At 51.1% G+C, this 20,759-nt stretch overlaps 1 protein-coding gene across 1 annotated transcript in view; it reads right to left on the reverse strand.

The window, feature by feature from the left end:
• Positions 1 to 2,716: 2,716 nt before the first annotated feature.
• Positions 2,717 to 20,759, reverse strand: part of RXRA (retinoid X receptor alpha) — a 102,900-nt gene continuing 84,857 nt past the window's right edge. Inside the window, exons 5-10 of the mRNA XM_056504860.1 lie at positions 19,194 to 19,363; positions 15,066 to 15,195; positions 11,914 to 12,046; positions 9,079 to 9,170; positions 7,531 to 7,636; positions 2,717 to 3,279 (exon numbers count right to left, since the gene is read on the reverse strand). Of these exons, the coding sequence (XP_056360835.1) occupies positions 3,132 to 3,279; positions 7,531 to 7,636; positions 9,079 to 9,170; positions 11,914 to 12,046; positions 15,066 to 15,195; positions 19,194 to 19,363 (779 nt within the window). The 3' untranslated portion in view covers positions 2,717 to 3,131. The remainder of the gene's footprint in view (positions 3,280 to 7,530; positions 7,637 to 9,078; positions 9,171 to 11,913; positions 12,047 to 15,065; positions 15,196 to 19,193; positions 19,364 to 20,759) is intronic.

Below are 20,759 nucleotides of genomic sequence, written 5' to 3' on the forward strand. Positions count from 1 at the left end.
CATCCAGGCCAGCCCCTGCTGATGGGCACAGCACAGCTCTCCAGAACGGAATTTGGATTTTTGGGATCAGCAGCCCAGGCTCAGCGCTCCCCACATCCCCTGAGCCCCTCCTGGGCATCCCCAGTGCCCAGGGAAGCTCAGGATTGGGGCTGGGGTGGGTGGAACACGCAGAGAGGGGGTGCTGAAAGGCTGATCTTTGTGCTATCTTTAGAAAATTAAAGATTGTCCCACCAACAAAAAGGAATTAATGAGCATCACAAACAGATCACCCGAATCCAGGCAGATTTTTTTGCAGGAGTACTGAGAGCTGGTTAAATCCACATCACTAATGTGCCTTTTGCTTCCCTGCAGCCACCTGAGCTCACCTGCCACACTCAGCCCTGTCAGGATGACAACAACAACGACAACAAAAAGCCCAAAGTGAAAAGAGCACAAAGGAAAAACTGCAACCCATGCAAAGCTCGTTGCTTTAAGGCTGCTCTGGCTCTTCTGGACACACAAAAGCTGCTCCTGCCCAGGGCAGGGCTGGGATGAGGATGGAGGGGCTGGGCCGGGCTCTGGGAATCCAAACTCCCTTCCAGCAGCTGAAAAATGAAATCCCAGGACAAAAATCCCTCCAGCACGGGCATGGATTGAGGCTGTGCTGCTCCAGCAGGGAAACTGAGGCACAGGGGAGATCCTGACAGGGAGCCTGGGGTGTGCAGAGCCTCCCCTTGGGATGGGATGGGATCAATGGGATGGGATAATGGGATGGGATCAATGGGATCAATGGGATGGGATGGGATGGGATTGGGATGGGATGGGATGGGATGGGATGGGATGGGATGGGATGGGATGGGATGGGATCAATGGGATTCAATGGGATTCAATGGGATCGATGGGAGTGGGATGGGATGGGATGGGATGGGATGGGATGGGATGGGATGGGATTGGGATGGGATCAATGGGATGGGATCAATGGGATGGATGGAAATGGGGACAGATGAGGGAAAAAAAGGGGATGGAAGATAATGGAACATGACAGGATGGAAAGGGATGGGATGAGATGAAATAACATTGGAATGGAACAGGATGGGATGAGATGGAAATGGGATGGGATGGGATGGGATGGGATGGGATGGGATGGGATGGGATGGGATGGGATGGGATGGGATGGGATGGGATGGGATGGGATGGGATGGGATGGGATGGGATGGGATGGGATGGGATGGGATACAGGGATGGGATGGGATCAATGGGATCTCCCACTGTGCCACCCCGCAGCCACCACAGCACCCAAAAGCCCCTTCCCAGGAATAAAAGTGGCTCCACCCACCACAGACCAGCAGGTTTATCCCAGTGCAACATCCACCATCTCCCCCAAAACTTTTCCTCTGTGCCAAGCCCACCCCAGGCTCCCTCCTGCTGGGGGAGCTGAGCTGGGGCTGGGGGCTCTGGGATCTGCCACCTCCCTGGGGCTGTGCCAGCCTCCTGCTGCCAGGGAACAGCCTGCTCATGTTTCCTGCCACCCTTGCCAGATTTCACTCCTCCTGCCTCGTTTTCTTGGCAAATTCTTGCAGGGTGAAGCTGTTTAATAATATTTTCGGCGGCTTGCAGGCTGCTGGGGAAACAGAGCCAAGGCTGTGCCTGCCTCTGCTGATTTCAGCCAGCCCCAGGGGAGTCACACCTGAGATCCCGAGGGGTTTTTGACTCTCGAGCTGCAGGGGATGGAGCTGGGCACTGAGCTGCCAGCTGGGATGGCAACAGGAGGGTGGCAAAGAGAAAATAGAGATGGGAGGTGGTGGGTGCTGCTCCACCCCCTCCAGCAGCAAAGGAGTTTTCAGCCACGGGGAGCAAGAAGAGGATCTTTGGGATTTCATCCTTCTCTTTTTAAAGCCCAGAGGACATGGAGTGGTGGGGCACAGGCACTCAGCTCCCAGCACAGGGTGGGAAAACCCTGCCCAACATCCCTCCCCACTCCCTCTGCTTTGTCTTCTCTCCAATTCATGTTTTTGAAGAGGTGGAGTGGGACTGTCCCCTTGCCGACTCTGGTCACACACACTCCATCCCACACAGCAAGGGCACATCCCCGTGTCCCCAGTCCCCAAAATCCTCTCCAGCTCCCTGCTCTCACCCCAAGACTCAAGGGAGGGCTGTGCAAAAGCCAAGGTGCTTTTGGTGCTCTCAGAGGGGACAGGGATGGTGCTGCCACATCCCACCCCACGGGGAGATCAGGGCAGGGGGAGCCCTGTTCCTGCTCCACCACTAATTAACAGTAATTAACCAGCCAGGCCGAGCACTCCCACTAATTGGTGCCTTGCAGTGTTTTGCAGGGCTGAAAGAACAGGAGCAGCTCCTGGGTGAGCCGAAACCTTGGAGTGGGGGCAGACTGGGACATACTGGGATATTCTGGGATGCTGTGCAGAGGGCTGGGGAAGGGCCATGGGGAGGCCCTGGCAGCCTTAGAGCAAGTGCTGCAGCTGGCTCACGGCCACATGGGCACTGTGGGGTGGCCAAAGGGCTTTTCCTGTGCCCTGTTATGGGGGTTCAGCTCAATCCCAAATCCTCTGCTCTGAGGTGGAAGGAAAGGCTCTGTGACTCATCCACAGGGCACAGCCTCTCCCCCCACAAAGTAACTACCGAGACTACTAAGAATAGTTAGAAACCAAAAATAGAATTTTTTCCATTTTTTTTTTTTTTTTTTTTTTTTGTCTTCTTCTTCTCTTTTTCAAAAAAAAAAAAAAAAAAAACAAAACCAACAAAAACCAACTCCATCCTCTGAAAATAGCCCAGCTGCAATCCGGCAGAGTCCAACCACTCCCCTGGGCTGTCCAAACCCCAGTGGCCCGAGGGCTGGCACCGTCCTTGTCCCCAGGGGAGGGCTGGGGGAGGGCTCATCCCAAACCTCATGGCACGGCGGGGGCAGGGGGGTTGGCAAAGCTCTCTCCGCTCCCACTTCTCTACAAGTAGCACAGGGGCAGCAGCTCTGGAGACGCAGCAGTGACAGCGAACGGACAGGGGGGCACAGGGTGGGCACGGACGGGGGTCCCCCGCAGCAGACGGCGCCTCCAGCGCTGGGGGGGAGCAGGGAGGGACGAGGAAAGCAGAGGAGAAGCCCCCCCGGGCGAGGGACTGACCCAGCCGAGTTCTCTTTAAGTCATTTGGTGCGGCGCTTCCAGCATTTCCATCAGGAAGGTGTCGATGGGCGTGTCGCCTATTAGCTTGAAGAAGAAAAGATGCTCCAGGCATTTCAGGCCGATGGACCGCAGGGCTGGCAGGCGCAGCAGCAGCTTGGCAAACCTGGGGGGGCACAGGGGGGGCGCGGTCAGACACCCCCGGTGCAGCCCTGCTCCTCCCCGAACCCCCAAACCTGGGGTCACACACTGCCCCTGCCATGGGGCTGCTATGGAATCCTGGCTGGGTCATAATCTGCATCAAGAGCACCAGCCACATCATACTTACCTGCTTTTATATATATAATATAAATATAATATAATATAATATAAATATAAATATAAATATAAATATAAATATAAATATAAATATAAATATAAATATAAATATATATAAATATATATAAATATATATAAATATATATAAATATATATATACACATACATATAAATAGATAAAAATAAATATATATATATGTGTGTGTATATATATATGTATATATATATATATATATATATGTATGTATATATGTACCTTTTTTCTATATATTTAGCTGTTTGCCTGCATATTTACTTCTTTTTCTACATTTTCTATATTTACCTGCTTTTATATATATTTACCTGCTTTGATATATATTTACCTGCTTTTATATATATATGTATCTTTTTTCTATATATTTAGCTGTTTGCCTGCATATTTACTTCTTTTTCTACATTTTCTATATTTACCTGCCTTTATATATATTTACCTGCTTTGATATATATTTACCTGCTTTGATATATACTTACCTGGTTTTATATATATATAAATATAATGTATATATGTATCTTTTTTCTATATATTTAGCTGTTTTCCTGCATATTTACTTCTTTTTCTACATTTTCTATATTTACCTGTTTTTCTATACATTTACCTGTTTTTTCTCCATATTTACCCATTTTTCTCCATATTTACTTGGTTTTTTTTACATATTTACCTGTTTTTTCTACATATTTACATGTTTTTCTCCATATTTCTGTTTTTTCTCCATATTTCTGTTTTTTTCTCCATATTTACCTGTTTTTTCTACATATTTACCTCTTTTTCTCCAGATTTACCTGTTTTTTTCTACATATTTACCTGTTTTTTCTACATATTTACATCTTTTTCTACATATTTACCTCTTTTTCCCCATATTTACCTGTTTTTTCTACATATTTACCCATTTTCTCCATATTTCTGTTTTTTCTATATACTTACATGTTTTTCTACATATTTAGCTCCTTTTCTATGTATTTACCTGTTTTTCTACATATTTACCTGTTTTTCTATATATTTACCTGTTTATCTCCATATTTACCCCTTTTTTCTACATATTTACCCCTTTTTCTCCATATTTACCTATTTTTCTACACATTTCTTAGTTTAAACCAATGTTTGTAAAACAGAAATTAAATTAAATTAAAACAGAAAAAACCCTAAAAAATAAAATACCAAAATTAAATAACCCAGGTGATGCTCTAAACTGCAACCATCTTAACCTGCAAAGCTCAGGCAAGACACATAAAGAAAATAAAGGCACCAATCAAATAATGAGTAACAATAATTTTAAAATGTATAAGTAAAATTAAAAGGAAACAATAAATCAGCTTCTGCATAAAATAAATAGATCATATGAATTCTGCATGAATAAATCATATTAATTTACTGTCTAAAAGTTCTTTGGGGCTGCTGGAGAGGCAGGAGCTTGCAGAAAACACAGAGAAATTCTACATGCATGCACAATTCCCTCTCTCCCTTTTTTTTTTTTTTTTTTTTTTTTTTTATTTTTATTTTTTTTTTAATTTTTTTTTTTTTCTGCTGAGCCAGCGAGAAGGGTGGGAGCAGAGCCAGGAAAAACAAATCAGTCCTACCATCCCATTCAGGAAGTTTGACTTTAAACCAAACCAGATGATGGCTGCAGCCCTGGGATGTGTTTAACTGTGACATAACCAGCCCTGAGCAGGGCAGAGGAGCCCTGGCTGCTGATTCTGCTGGGCTGCCTCTGCCCTGGGGATGCCTCTCTCTGCAGAAAAATTCCCCTTTTCCTGCTCACAGGGCACTGCTGGGTGGGGATTTGGAGGAAGCCCCACACCTGAGAAGGTGGGAATTCCAGAATTCCAGAATTCCAGAAATCCCACAGCACGCAGCTCAAGCACAGGCAGAACTTGCTTGCAGCCCCAGCTGTGATCACACCATGAGGATGCCCAGTTTTTTGGGAATTTTGGGGAGTTCTTGGGCCATGGGTTCCCCTCTGAGACACCCTGCAGCTCTGAGGGATGCAGGGAGGGCAGCAGGACCCAGGCACAGCTCCCAGGACATCCCTGAGCGTGCAGAACTCCAAGGGAGGGTGTGAACATCACACAAGAAGGTTCCCAGCACAAGGTCACTCGAAGCCAGGGAGGGATTAAATCCCAGAGCCCCTGGGGCAGCTGCTGGATTTAAAACACTCCAAGAGCAGTGAGCGTTGAGGCAGAGCCCTGGGGAAGGGCTGTGGGCTGCTGGCTCAGTGTCTGTGGGTCAGGGATGGTGGGTGGGGGTTTGGGGAGCAGGGCTGTCCCTGTGCCACCCCCTGTGTGTCCCTGTGCCACCCCCTGTGTGTGCCAGGGCTGCAGACCCTGCTCAGTGTGCAAAGAGCTCACCCCAGCAGGGGAATAATCCAGGAGAGCTGCTGGCTGTGATTGCCAAGGCCAGAACAGCTCCTCTGCAACACCACAGCAGCCAAAGTCCAGGCTCAGACTCTGCATTTGCTCCAGAAATGTGATTTAATGAAGCTTTCTGGAACAGGAGGCAGCTTGGGGTGCACACAAAGCCCCTGGGAGAGGAGAGGTGAGAGCCCTGCCCTGCGCCCGGCGCTCATCCCTCAATCCCTGCTCCCCACAAACCAAACACACCCCCCACCCTCACCCTGCCTGCCTCCAACCAACAGGAACACCCCAGAAATCCCTTCACAACACACCTTTCTTCATCTGCCAGCACTCTGGGACCCAAAGAGGGAGAAAAAACAAACCCAGCATCACTTCTGAGGCACGCTCTGCCCTGCTGTGAAAGCATCCTTTTGATTTAACCATCCACACAAGGCCAGGAATGCAGGTGAGATGCAAATCCCAGTTGCCTGGGCTGTTTTCCCCCACCATTCACACACCAGTAGCAGCTCCCAGTGCTTTGCCTGGTTTCCCAAGAAGCTGTCAGGAACTCAACTGGCAGCTGCCAGCTCCAGGCTGTGACTGGGAGAACGCGCCCACTCAGCTCGGGAGCGGTCCAGGAACACATTCCTGATTCCCCCTCCCATTCCCAGCTGGATTGGGGGAGGCAGGGAGGGGAGAAAAAGAGCATCAATTGAGGCTTTCACTTCCCAGCAATGATGCTCCTCTGCCACCGAAAATTAACTCCATGTGAGTCCCATTTCTGCCGTGGTTTGCAGAAGGGAAATGAGCCCTCCCCACTCCCACATGTGCTCATCCCACTGCTGGGGCTGGGGGAGCTGGGGCTCCTCAGCCCTGCCCACCTTGCTGGATTTCCTGGCAAGGGAATCAAGAGCTTTTTAAAGTTTTTTTAGGGATGCTGACAGCTGGAGAGGGTAGAAATGAGAGGTTTATCCACAGGGAGTCACTGGAGAGAGAGATCCCAGCAGAGACAGGAGCCAAGGTGTGCTGGTTGATGTGGCCAGAAGTGTGAATTCTGTCCCATCTGTTAACCCAGCTGGGGCAGTGACCCTGATCTCCTGGCACACATTCTCTGCTCATGGGCCATCTTTAAACCAGCTGGGCAATCATCTTTATCTTCCCACAGCCCATCCTCCCTCCAGGAGATATCTCCTGTTCATGGCCACTGAGTCCCAGGGCATGACTGATAAAATTCCATCATCCCATGGGAGATGCTCCAGCCAGGGGAGGAGCCAAGCCTTTCCTACCCAGATAAAAACTGACATTTGGGACACCAAGGAACCTTCTTTCCACTGGATCCCAGAGGAAAGCCAGACCTTTGCACATCATCCCTGGAGCTTCAGAGGAAACTGCACCTTCTCCAGGAGCACTGCTCCAGCTGAACCACATCTGCCCCTGCAGGAGGATGCAGCCACCATTGAATGGGACTGTGCCAACACCCTGACTGACTGACGGGTGTCAGCTTGGATTCTGACTCTGGCAGGGCTGGGATTGTTCTGTGTAATACTGCATTGCTATTTTAATTTTCCTAGTAAAGAACTGTTATTGCTAATTCCCATAACTTTGCCTGAGAGCCCCTTAATTTCAAAATCAGAATAATTCGGAGGGAGGGGGTTTACATTTGAAAAAGCCAGGAGGCTGGGGCAGGCTGGGGCAGGCTGGGGCAGGGTTCAGGGGGGCACAGGGAGCTCACCTGCCGGGCTGGTCGGGGTATTTGTGTTTGCAGTAAGCCTCTAGCGACGCGTACACCTTCTCCCGCAGCGCCTCCACCTCCGCCGGGTTCGACAGCCCCTTGGAGTCTGAAAGGCAACACAAAAACCTCCCATGAACACCTCCAGGCTTCCCAGGAACCCCTCTGTGCACTCCCTCCACCTCTTCCAGCCCCACCAAAATGTGGGTGCAGCCTCACAGCTTCACCCTGCCACTACAGAGTTTTCCTCACCTCACACCTCAACCCCAAAATGTTTTGGCTCATCCCAGTGGTCCCAGACCCTCATTTTAAAGGGTTTGATTCCCCCTCCAGCCCTGGGCTGTGGAGAAGCCCCTGCTCTGGCACAGCCCCCAGGATTTTTTTTAGCAGAAATGGACAGAAATCAATATCCCAAGCTCATGTGCCACGGGAACCTCTCCAGATTCCCCTTCTTTGGCCATATATGGCTAATCCCAAATTACAGACAATAAATTACTGCTGATTACAAGGAAGTGGGGGGTTGGAACTAAAAAAACAAACCCAAAAAACTGGTCAAGAAGAAAAACAAACCCAAGAAACTGTAATAAAGCCTGCTGGAACAGGCTGGCCTGGCTGTGGTGGGAAAATCCAGGCAAGGAGCTGTGCCTGGGCACAAACTGTGCTGGGTGAGGGCAGGGAGGTGATGGGGAGGTTTGGCCTTGGCTGCCATCTGCTTTTGCTCTGATCCACTCTGAAATGCCCTCCAGAGAGCTGTGCAGGTATGTGAGGCTGCTCCTGCTGCACTGAATGCTGGAGAAAAACCCTGGCACTGAATCTTCTTCTTCCCTTGGGCAGCTGGGGCTGAGGGGGAAAAGGGAGCAGCGTGACCCTTCCAGAGTCTGTGAAACTAGTGGCCAAAAATTGAAGGTTTTGTGTATTTTACGAGCACATTTCATCTCTTTCAGCCTCTCCAGGTCTGCAAAGGGCTTTTCCAGAAATGCAGGAAATAAAAGCCCTTGGATGACGAGGTTGGGAAGCAGAGACAATAATCTCCATGCTCTGGTGTTGCTCTAATCCACATTTTTCTCTTCAACAACATCAAGATTCCACTTTGCTCCAGTTCAGGGACAGCTCCCTCAAGCACCTGAACTTCCTTTTCACAGCCACTCTAAAAGGGGGAGAGCTGACAGGACAAGGGGGGATGGCTGTAAACTGAAAAAGAATAGGGTAAGATTGGATTTTGGGCAGAAATTCTTCCCTGTGAGGGTGGGGACAGGTTGCCCAGAGAAGCTGTGGCTGCCCCTGGATCCCTGGAAATGTCCAGGGCCAGGTTGGGTGGAGCACCCTGGGACAGTGGGACGTGTCCCTGCTCATGGCAGGAGGTTTGGAACAAGATGAGCTTTAAGGTCTTTTCCAAACCAAACCAATTTTCACCCCTGCCTCCCTTCCTGCCCTATCCTCAGCATCTGGCTATTTTTTTTTTTTTCCAATGGGGTTTTTTTGGGGAAGAAAATGAGGAGAAGCAGAGAGGAGCAGGCAGGAGGGGCCAGCAGAGCAGAGGCAGGCACACACCAGGGTTGAAGAGGACGATGGCTCGCAGGCAGCCCAGCTCTGTCTTGTCCATCAGCATGTCCCTCATTTTGGACACCAGCTCTGTCAGTACTCTGCAAAAAGGACACAGAAAGCACAGAGTCAGCACAAAAAATAAAATTAAATAAAGGGATGAAAAGCCCCAGGTGTCAGAGGCAGAGTGAGAAGCTCTGGTCACATTTAACGAAGCTGGGATGGTGCTGGCCTGTACCAGCTGAGGATGTGGCCTCATTTTCCTCCCCCATCAAAAAGAGCTCATTAGGAACATCAATAGTTCCTGTGAGATACAGCAGGGACCATAAAACCGCCTCCATCCATTCTCCAGGAGGCTCTGGCACCTGAGAAAGCTGCCTAAAAATAAAAAATAACAATAAAAAGCCACCCCAACAGGTATCTAAAAGTCATTTCCTCTGCTGGTAATTTTTATTGCTCCCTTTGCTCTTACTGCAGGTGTCAGTCTTGAAATATTTTCCACTGATTGCTCAGTTTTTCATGTTAGATCCTGCAGCAAAGCCATGATCTTGCACTTATGACCTCACAGGAACAAATGATGTCACCCAGGTCTGAAGAACAATTTCCTCACAGAGCAGAGCAGCAAAGGTGATTTGGTCTCAACTCAGGATGAGTCTCAGGGAGGGGAATCAGCATTTCAGCAGTGCCTGGAGTCACACTGGGGGTCAAACACCCTGCAAGCCTGGCTTTAAACACCTCCCCAAAGGCTGGGAGTGAAGGACACACCTTGGAACCTGCTGAGTATCACTGGGGCCTCTCCACAAATAAAATGTGTCTTGGTCCAATTAAAGATGAAAAGGAAGCAAGGAGTGGCCTCCCTGTAAGGTCAGGAGGCACCTGGAGCCCGTGGCTGTGATCCTCCCAGTCTGGGATTTGTGCAGCCTCCACAGGATGGGTTTGCTGCTGGGTTTTCATGGATGGATTCCCTCATCCCAGGCTCCTCTGACCCCTCAAGAGGCAGTTTGGGGTGGAGACAAGGATGGGGATGTCCAGGTAAGGAGGAATTGTGGGGAGGATTAGCTGGCCTGAGAGCCAGAGAGGGCTCAGGAGTAAGGGTCAGTTCTGAAAGGAACATGATTGAGGCTGTTGGCCTGGAGAGAAGAGAAGAGAAGAGAAGAGAAGAGAAGAGAAGAGAAGAGAAGAGAAGAGAAGAGAAGAGAAGAGAAGAGAAGAGAAGAGAAGAGAAGAGAAGAGAAGAGAAGAGAAGAGAAGAGAAGAGAAGAGAAGAGAAGAGAAGAGAAGAGAAGAGAAGAGAAGAGAAGAGAGAAGAGAAGAAGAGACCTGCAGCTGGGAAAAGTATTTTTAGAAAAGTCTTGTGTAAAACAGAGGTATAGAGGGTTTTTACACCAATGAATGTTATGTTGGTCTATTGTAAGCAATGAACAAAGTGTAAACTTTGCAGAGGGTACAAAAGACAACATGCAGTTGTAATGAATGGAGTTTAGCCCCCTGAAATGTAGTGTGGCATTGTGTATGTCACACCCAGCCCCACAGTGACAAGGTCTGAGGTGCAATCCCACCCATCCAAGGAGGCTGGAGATGCAATCCCAGCCCTGCAAGGACTTTGGAGATGGAATCCCACCTTTCCAAGGATGTCTGAGATCCAATCCTACCCCTCCAAGGAGCTCTGAGATGCAATCCCACCCATCCAAGGAGGCTGGAGATGCAATCCCACCCATCCAAGGAGATTTGAGATGTGATCTCTTCCATCCAAGGAACTCTGAGATGCAATCCCACCTCTCCAAAGAGATTTGAGATGTGATCTCATCCATCCAAGCAGCTTTGAGATGCAATCCCACCCCTCCAAGGAGGCTGGAGATGCAGTCCCATCCCCCCAAACAACTCTGAGATGCAATCCCACCCATCCAAGCAGCTCAGAGGTGCAGCCCCCCTCTCCAAACAGCTCTGAGGTGCAATCCCACCCATCCAAGCAGCTCTGAGGTGCAGTCCCACCCCTCCAAGGAGGCTGGAGATGCAGTCCCATTTCCCCAAGCAGCTCAGAGGTGCAGCCCCCCTCTCCAAGCAGCTCAGAGGTGCAGTCCCAGCCCCCCAAGCAGCTCAGAGGAGCAGTCCCAGCCCCCCAAGCAGCTCAGAGGAGCAGCCCCCATTCCCCCAAGCAGCTCTTAGATGCAGTCCCATTCCCCCAAGCCGCCCAGAGGAGCAGCCCCCTCTCCCCAAGCAGCTCAGAGGAGCAGCCCCCTCTCCCCAAGCAGCTCAGAGGAGCAATCCCATTCCCCCAAGCAGCTCTTAGATGCAGTCCCACCCCCCCAAGCAGCTCAGAGGAGCAGCCCCCTCTCCCCAGGCCACCCAGAGGAGCAGCCCCCCCTCCCCAAGCAGCTCAGAGGAGCAGCCCCCATTCCCCCAAGCAGCTCAGAGGAGCAATCCCATTCCCCCAAGCAGCTCTTAGATGCAGCCCCCCCTCCCCAAGCCACTCAGAGGAGCAGCCCCCATTCCCCCAAGCAGCTCAGAGGAGCAGCCCCCCCTCCCCAAGCAGCTCAGAGGAACAGCCCCCCTCCCCAGGCCGCCCAGAGGAGCAGCCCCCTCTCCCCAGGCCGCCCAGAGGAGCAGCCCCCTCTCCCCAAGCAGCTCAGAGGAGCAGCCCCCATTCCCCCAAGCAGCTCAAAGGAGCAGTCCATCCCCCCAGGCCGCCCAGAGGAGCAGCCCCCTCTCCCCAAGCAGCTCAGAGGAGCAGTCCATCCCCCCAAGCAGCTCAGAGGAGCAGCCCCCTCTCCCCAAGCAGCTCAGAGGAGCAGTCCATCCCCCCAGGCCGCCCAGAGGAGCAGCCCCTCTCTCTCTCTGTCCCACCTGTCGAAGATGGCCCCCACGCCGGCGCTGTGGGCGCTGTTCCTGTGCACGTGCAGCCCCGTGGCCAGCAGGATCCCGTCCTTGACGGCGATGGAGCGGTGCGAGAAGGAGGCGATCAGCAGCTCGTTCCAGCCTGGGGGGGAGAGACCACCCAGCTGCAGTCAGAGCCAGGGATGCTCAGGGAGCTGGGGAATCAGCTCCCTGCAAGGGGGAGGAAACTGCTTCTGCTGCAGGAGAATGGGAATGGGGCAGGAAGGGGCAGCCAGCTTTTTCCTGCATGTCAGGGAAGGAAAAAACCATCAAGAAGCCAAGCAGTAAAAATCCAGCTGGTAAAGGGAGCAGCTTCCTCTCCAAGCCGTGCAGAGACTGAGCAAACAGCCCTGCCTGGAGCAGAGGGTGTGCAGCCCTGAGCTCCCTCTGCCCTCAGCTGCTCCAGCCCTACCAGCCCATCAGGCTCCTCCTCAGGCCACACAAGCTCAGCCCTGGGCCCTGCCAAAGGCACCAAGACATCTCTGCCTTTATCTGTGGGTTGTTGTCTGTGCCATGAAGGCTCTGGGAGGGATTGGGGCTGTTCTCTGCACAGTGCCACGTCCTGGAAAACACATCTTAGTCTCACTGCCTGCTCTGGGGTAGAGGAAGGACATCCTCTGAGCCCAGACCTACAGGGAAGGGAAGGAGATGTGACCTCCACGTTTTCCAGCTCCCCTTCCCAACCCAACACCTCTTCAGTTCCTAAATCCATCACAGGCTGAGCTCAAGGATTCCTGAAACAAAGCCCCAACCAGAGGAAACGCTGCCCAGCTTGAAGGGTGGAAATCTGAGTGACTTTCAGCCATTTTCAGTAAAACAAGATGGGGTTTTCTGCAACACCCCTGAGCATGTTCTGGAGTTCTGGTCCAGAAACTTCAGGATTTTTGGATTTTGGGTTTTTTCTCCCAGGCTGGAAAAGCAGCACACTGTCCTGTACCTGTCCTGCCACAAGAACACATCTCACTGCCTGCAACAAACACAAGGCCCATGTGTGCTGTGTTTACCTTCTGCTGCAGCTGTGGGCTGTGCCATCAGAAATGTTGACAAGAATAAAGTTCACTCTTTCCTAAGTGGCCACAAGAGGTTTCCACCCCAGCCAGGGGAACATTTCTTTGGCTATTTACTGGGTGAGGCCTGGCACTTTCACAGGGATTGCAACACGGTGAAACCCAAGGAGGAAGGAGGAGAAGGAGCCTGCAGAAACCTTGTTCCAGGGAGGAAGAGGGACTCCCAGAGCCAGATCCATGGGAATTTGTCCCACACTGCCCCACAGCAGCTCCACAGCCAAGAGAAACCATCCTTCATCTGCATTATTCCCATGTAGAGCTGGGATTGTTTCAGCTGAAATGGGGAAGATTTTCCTACCTTGGCTTTCACCAGAACATCCCCAATGAGCTGCCAAGACAGAGCAAGCAGGAAAAACTTTCTATAACCACAGGCAGCGAATGGAATTAGAGACCAACCAAATCCACCCTGAGAGCTGTGCACTCCAGCCCAAGCTCAGGGGTGGCAGAGCAGAATCCTGTGACTCCTGTGACTCCTCTCCAGCCCACAGGGTGGCTGCAGCCTCCAGGGATGCTCTGGGACACTCTGGCAGAGCAGTGGCCATGGTGCCAGCCCAGCTGCCTGCCAGGTTCCCAGCAGCCCACAAAAGCAGCTGCAGCTGCAGGGATGGAACACTCAGCATCCTCTGCCAGGCTGAGAAAACATCAGGTTATTCCTGGCTCAGCTTGGAAACAAGAAAACCAGTGGAAAGCACACAAAGCCAGGTTCCCTTCCCTCCCAAGGCAGCTCAGAGAGGGAGTATTTTTAAATGATTCAGGGCTTGAGGAAAGCTGCTGCCAGCCCATCCAGAGCTGTGTGCTCCACTTGTTTTGCCTCCCAGGATGCCTGACTGAGGCTCTTAGCTGGATTTTAATGCTTCAATATTTCATGGGCAGCTGTTCTCAGCAGGCCACTCAATAATACATTGAGGCACTGGTTGGAGGCTTGGGGAAGGTTATCTGAGGCTCTGGCAGGGATGTTGGGAGCAGGGAGCTGCTCCAGGTGCTCAGCAGCCTCACCAAATCTGGGATGTGATGGGGTTTGCAGCCCTCTCCTCTGCCCACGAGTGTGGAGTGAGCCACAAACAGAGAGCACAGGTCAGGAATTCTCTGTTTCCAGCCTGCTAAAGAGGGAGGAAATCCTGGAACTGCCATGCTGGGTTTGGGCTCCACTTCCCAAAAGGGAAAGGCAGAGCTCTGTCTCAATCCAGCCCTCAAAAATCCCTACAGAGAGGTTTCCCTGCTCACCCACTCTCACAAGAGGCTCTAAAAATCCTCCTCAAACCCATTCTTTGGATGTTCCAAAGGGCTCAGAGCCAGCCCTGGCAAAATCCATGGAGCAGCTTCACCCAGGGGCTGCAGGAGCCACCCTGGGAGGTGCAGGACCTGGACAAAAGTGAATTTGGGGGAAATAAAAGGAACTTTAAAAGCACCAAAGACTTCCAAGTCTCTGGCTCACAAACAGCTTCATGCCTCAAACACATCCTCCCCCAGCTCTGCTCCTGATTTTTGCCCTCCAAGAGCTTTGCACAGCAGCAGGAGCTGGAATTCACTCAGGAGGGGAAGACCCTTCCTAGAGCCAACTCTCTCCACTCCCAAAGCCTGCTCCTGCACCCCCTGCTGCACCAGGAAATTTAAAGTAAGCCCTGAGAGTTCTATTGTCATCTTGGTGGGTGGGAGAAGAAGTGAGATGTACTTTTCTCTCCTTTCTGGTTTTAATTATGATCAAACATTTCAGTTTGATGCAATTTCATGGGGGCCTGAGCCTGCTTGGTCTTTCAAACTTGGGTTTGGGAGGAAGGCAGAGTTTAACTCCTTGGGTTTAAATCACCCAGCACCCATCTCTGAGCTCCTCATGGATCAGAGATGAAGCTGGGCCACATTTTGGATCCAATTCAGCATCACATCCCATGGAAGGCTTTCAAAATCCTATTTAAAAACCGAATTATCAGAGTCTATCAAGAATCAATTAAAAGATTTTCAAGCTGCTCAGACCTAAATCTTTGGGTACAAGCTGTCCCAGGCTCAGGGACAATCTGTCCCTCAGATTCTGCTCTCCTGGGGACAGATGTCACTCACCTGCTCTGAGCAAGATGACCTGGTCATCCAGGGGCAGCTCAGAGAAGTGGGGGATCCTCTTGGCCCACTCCACCAGGGTGAAGAGCTGCTTGTCTGCTGCCTGGCAGATGTTTGTCACAGGGTCGTTGGGCTGCCAAAAAAAAAGAAAAACAAAGAGATGGAAAAGCTTGGAAAAGGCAGAGTGAGGAACAGAGGCTGGTGAGCAGCCTGCCTGCCATCCCTGGGGTGGATGTTATCACTCACAGGCAAAGGAAGGGATCTGGCTGCTCCACCACAAGGGCTGTAATAGTTTTTAGCAAGCCCCAAAATGGGAACTGGGAGTGCTGAGACTCCATATCCATCACCCTGACTGATGGATCCAACAGCTCCAGCCTGGGGAAGGGCAGACCAGCATCTCCCAGCTCGATAAACCAGCACCAGAGGGGGCATTACAGGAAAAAAAAGAGAGAAAACCCCTTTCCTTTGAAATATTACCCAGTAACAGAAACCATCTGCTCTCTAGGAGGACAGTCAGCCTAAACACACCAAATCCCTGTTTAAAGGAACTGCTCACAGCTCAAGTGGATTTGTGATTAGGAACTGGAAGAGCCTGTTTAAGCCTGGGGAAGGCTGAGCTGGCTGCCCCAAGTGTGTCTGTAGGGTTTACCTCTCAGGACAGGGATGGATGAGCCCTCCCCATGTCCCTCTGCAATCCCAGCAGCAGGATTGTACAATCAGCTTCCTTCCCATGTCCTTAAAAGAGCAGTTTCCAACCTGGAGAAGTGTTTACCTCAGCCCTGGCCTGCAGGGGAAGGGGTGGGATGCCAGAGGAGGAGCAGACAGCAGTGTGCCAGACCAGTCCCTCTGAGCCCTGCCCAAAGCTCTGTGCCTCAGTGGCCAACATCTCCCCTTCTCCAGGCTTAAAATAGCCAGGATTTGGCAAGCTCAGGGCACCTGACTTGGGAGTATTTCCACCTGTCCCGTGCAGAGATGGATGGGCACAGGCTGGCACCCCTCCAGGGCAGGGCAGCCCCACTCCCAGGAGCTGGGGCTCTTCCCTCAGCAAGGAGATGTGAGCAGGGACTGGGAGAAGGAGATCAGGTGGGATTTTCTCTGGGGAACAGGAAAAGTGTGTGTGAGGAGCTCTGCAGAGCAGAGTTTCACTGGGAGCACAGAGAATGTTGATATTCAGATGGAGGGAGGGGGAGAAGGGACACCAGAGGCCCTGAACATCCCCCACCCCAGTGATCCCAGTTTGCTCAGGCAGGTGGAGAATGCTGGCATGGCAGGGAGGTGGGATGGGGATCAGGACTGATGGGACACCCCCTGCTCCCAACCCTTGCAGCAGCAAGTGCCTGCAGAGCCCCACAAAAGGGCTAATTTAGGTAAATCAGATGTTTTCTGCCAAAGCTCTCATCAGGGCTGGCTCCAGGTGCAGTGCCAGCCCTGGCTGTCCCTCCGTGGGCAGCACAAGCTGTCCCCAGCCCCTGGTGCTCCAACACCTCATCCTCAGCTCCAGCTCCACTCAGATGGCAATTCCTGGAACCACCACAGCTCTTCCTGGCAGAACCTGATCACTGGAGCGTGAGGAGCAGCTAAAAGTGTCCAGAGGGCCCTGCCTGGCTCTGGGAGGGGAATGGCAGTGCTGGAAACTCTCCCTGTGCAGGGAAAGCAAATCCCTGCTGCAGTAAACAGCAAGGGCACGGGGTGTGACAGAGCCAAGGGCACTGACCCTCCTGGAAAACTGCAGCTTCCAGAAAATGGGGACTTGAAACCAGAATTCCAAAGCCAGTTAAGACCTGATGGGGAGGGCAGCTCTCAGTTACAGGCTCTGCCTCTCTGTGGCCAGGAGCCTGTCCCAGGCTGTGCTTACAGGGGTCTGGATTCCCAAAGCATGGGGCACAGGCAAAGCCACCCCCTGGCACAGGGACATGGCACAAGGTGACAGCACAGACACGAGTGACAGGACAAGGAGGATGATTTGAACTGAAAGAGAGTGGGGTTAGAGCAGATATTAGGGAAAAATCCTTCTCTAGGAGAGTGGGGAGGGTGCCCAGAGAAGCTGTGGCTGCCCCTGGATCCCTGCAAGTGTTCCAGGCCAGGCTGGATGGAGCCTGGAGCAACCTGGGACAGTGGAAATGTCCCTGCCCATGGCAGAAGATGACTTTAAGGTCCCTTCTAACCCATCCTATGGGGGAGACAAAGATGCTAACCCCTAAATCACCCTGCCACCCCCAGCTGGAAATGTCCCTGCAGGTCACCAAGAGCTGGCCTGAGGTGCAGAGACACAAATCAAAGCACCCAAGACACGAGGCCAGCAGCAAACTGCTCGTGCTTTCTCTCCCCCATGTTTATCAAGGCCTGGATCTGTCTGCCTTCCCATCACCTGGGTTTTTCTGCCTTCCCATTACCTGGATTTGTCTGTTTTTCCATCACCTGGATCTTTCTGCCTTTCCTTCACCTGGATCTGTCTGCCTTTCCTTCACCTGGATCTGTCTTCCTTTCCTTCACCTGGATTTGTCTGTTTTTCCATCACCTGGATCTGTCTGCCTTTCCTTCACCTGGATCTGTCTGCCTTTCCTTCACCTGGATTTGTCTGTTTTTCCATCACCTGGGTTTTTCTGCCTTCCCATCACCAGCTCCTCTGCCTTCCCTCTCCCCATCCGGTGGTGACCCGGAGCTGCTGATCTCATCCATCTGCTAAACCTGCTACAAATGTCACCTCGTGGGCTTGACAATAATAGGGCATTTCAACAAGCCTCCTGCTTCTATTTAGATGCAACACACATCCTTGTTCACAGTAATGCCTGTTGAATTATGCAGGAACCGGCTTTCAATCTGAGGAGACGCGGTGCCAGACGAAGCCATTTATTTCAGCTCCCTCTCTGGGGTTTGTTTTCAAGTCAGCACAACGCTGGCTCCAGCTCCCCTGAAGGATTTTTAATCCTGAGAGCAGTCAGAGCCTCTCTGAGCTCCTTACTAACTCCTCCCCAAAAAAAAAAAAAAAAATCCCTTTACAACCTCGTGGTGATGGGATCCTCCTCTTAAATGCAGGTGAGGATTTGCACCTGTTTGATTCTGCACATGATTCTGTACCTGACTGATTCTGTACCTGATTCTGTCCCTGATTCTGCACCTGACTGATTCTGTACCTGATTGATTCTGTCCCTGATTGATTCTGTACCTGATTGATTCTGCCCCTGATTCTGCACATGATTCTGTACCTGATTGATTCTGTCCCTGATTCTGCACATGATTCTGTACCTGATTGATTCTGTACCTGAATGATTCTGTCCCTGATTCTGCACATGATTCTGTACCTGATTGATTCTGCACATGATTCTGTACCTGATTGATTCTGTACCTGAATGATTCTGTCCCTGATTCTGCACATGATTCTGTACCTGATTCTGTAAGTTTCTAACTGGGAAATGAACTTGAAAACCAACTTCTAGGCAAATTTCTCCAAGTTTTCCCTCCTCAGCCAAGCAGCTGCATAATTCTGCACCTGAGAAGTCACACCCTCATTCTCTTATCTCTTGGCACTTCAGCCACTCAGGTCTGTTTATTGCCTCAACTGGACTCCAAGCTCTTCAGAGCATGCAGTGCCTTCCTGCCTTTTAGCACTGAGGGTTGTTCTTTACAATAAAATCTTCTCTGTGAGCCCTTTTAATTATTCCTCACAGCACCTCTTACTGTGGGACAGAAGCCACCAAAGGCTGGCTCTGCTTTCCTGGTGCTGAGCTGACACAGAGCCAAGAATTGCATTTCTGAGCTGGCTCTATTCTCACACAGCACAACCCCTCTGTCCTCAGGGCCACTGGTGATGTCCCCCAGCCAGGCCTTGTGTCAGGAATTGCATTTCTGAGCTGGTTCTATTCTCACAGAGCACAACCCCCCTGTCCTCATGGCCATTCCTGATGTCCCCCAGCCAGCCCTTGTGTCAGGAATTGCATTTCTGAGCTGGCTCTATTCTCACACAGCACAATTCCCCTGTCCTCACAGCCACTCCTGATGTCCCCCAGCCAGCCCTTGTGTCAGGAACTGCATTTCTGAGCTGGTTCTTTCCCCCACAGCCCAACCCCTCTGTCCCAGCTGCCCTCACAGCCACTCCTGCAGCCCCAACCAGGGGCTGGGCAGGTTCCTCACCGAGCTGGGTGTCAGGCCCATGTTTGCCTCGATGTAGGTCTCAGTCTTTGGCTCCACAGCCAGCTCAGCCTCCAGGATCTTCTCCACGGGCATGTCCTCGTTGGCGCTGCTCGTGGACTCCACCTCGTTCTCGTTGCGGTCCTTGCCCCGCTGCCTCTCCTCCTGCACGGCTGCAAGTGACACACAGGGGACAGGGTCACTGCCACTGCCACCACAGCTGGCCATGCAACACCCTGCAGCATCACCACCCCCTCTGATGTCATCCCAGACTGGGATACCCCAGGGAATGTGAGGTTGGGGGATCAGCTCAGAAATCAGCAGGGAGAGGGATGATCCTGCCTGGGAAAACCCCTCTGCACAGGGACAGTCCTGGAAATAAAAAGGTTAAAGACAAATGAAGGAAAGGACCATGAAGGAAGCAAGTCTGAGTCATTGTGAAGGGACAGAATCAGGGAGAGAAGAGAGAAAAGAGAGAAAAGAGAGGAGAGGAGAGGAGAGGAGAGGAGAGGAGAGGAGAGGAGAGGAGAGGAGAGGAGAGGAGAGGAGAGGAGAGGAGAGGAGAGGAGAGGAGAGGAGAGGAGAGGAGAGGAGAGGAGAGGAGAGGAGAGGAGAGGAGAGGAGAGGAGAGGAGAGGAGAGGAGAGGAGAGGAGAGGAGAGGAGAGGAGAGGAGAGGAGAGGAGAGGAGAGGAGAGGAGAGGAGAGGAGAGAGAGAAGAGAAGAGAAGAGAAGAGAAGAGAAGAGAAGAGAAGAGAAGAGAAGAGAAGAGAAGAGAAGAGAAGAGAAGAGAAGAGAAGAGAAGAGAAGAGAAGAGAAGAGAAGAGAAGAGAAGAGAAGAGAAGAGAAGAGAAGAGAAGAAATGCAGAGTTCAGCCAGTGCTGAAGTCCCTGGTGCCATGTCCTGCCCCTCTCCTGCCCCAGCCCAGCTCCCGTGGGACAGCAGCTCCGTGCAAATCCCATCCCAGACAGACAACCTGTCCCACATCCTGTGGGGTTCTCTGCAGCCTGCCACGTGCTGATGAGTGATGTCTGAGCAGCTCCCAGATGAAAAACACTTATTAGATGTTAATAACCTTATTATTATTATTATTAATGACCTCCCCTGGAAACCTGCAGACACTTTTCCTACCCCTGGAAAGCAGCTTTGTGCAGTTCCAGGGGGAAGTCTCTCCATCACCTTGTCACACACCCTAAATCCCACCATTCTCCACACACCACTGTTTCCCACAGCACATTTCCAAGCCATTTATTTATTGACAATTCCCCCAGCACTCCCTCCCTGCTGCACTTGGAGCTGGTTATGGGATGTTCAGGCAGAGCAGCAGGGGCACAGGTAATGTCTGTAACACAATGAGGCTTTTCAGACCATCAGCTCTATGCCAAGTGCAAAAATCAAACTCTACAATATGAAACTCTAGGGAAATAAAAATAAAATAAAATAAAATAAAATATTAAAAATAAAATAAAATAAAATAAAATAAAATAAAATAAAATAAAATAAAATAAAATAAAATAAAATAAAATAAAATAAAATAAAATAAAATAAAATAAAATAAAATAAAATAAACC

The sequence above is a fragment of the Oenanthe melanoleuca genome, chromosome 17, assembly GCF_029582105.1.
Source record: "Oenanthe melanoleuca isolate GR-GAL-2019-014 chromosome 17, OMel1.0, whole genome shotgun sequence".
NCBI classification, from domain to species: Eukaryota; Metazoa; Chordata; class Aves; order Passeriformes; family Muscicapidae; genus Oenanthe; species Oenanthe melanoleuca.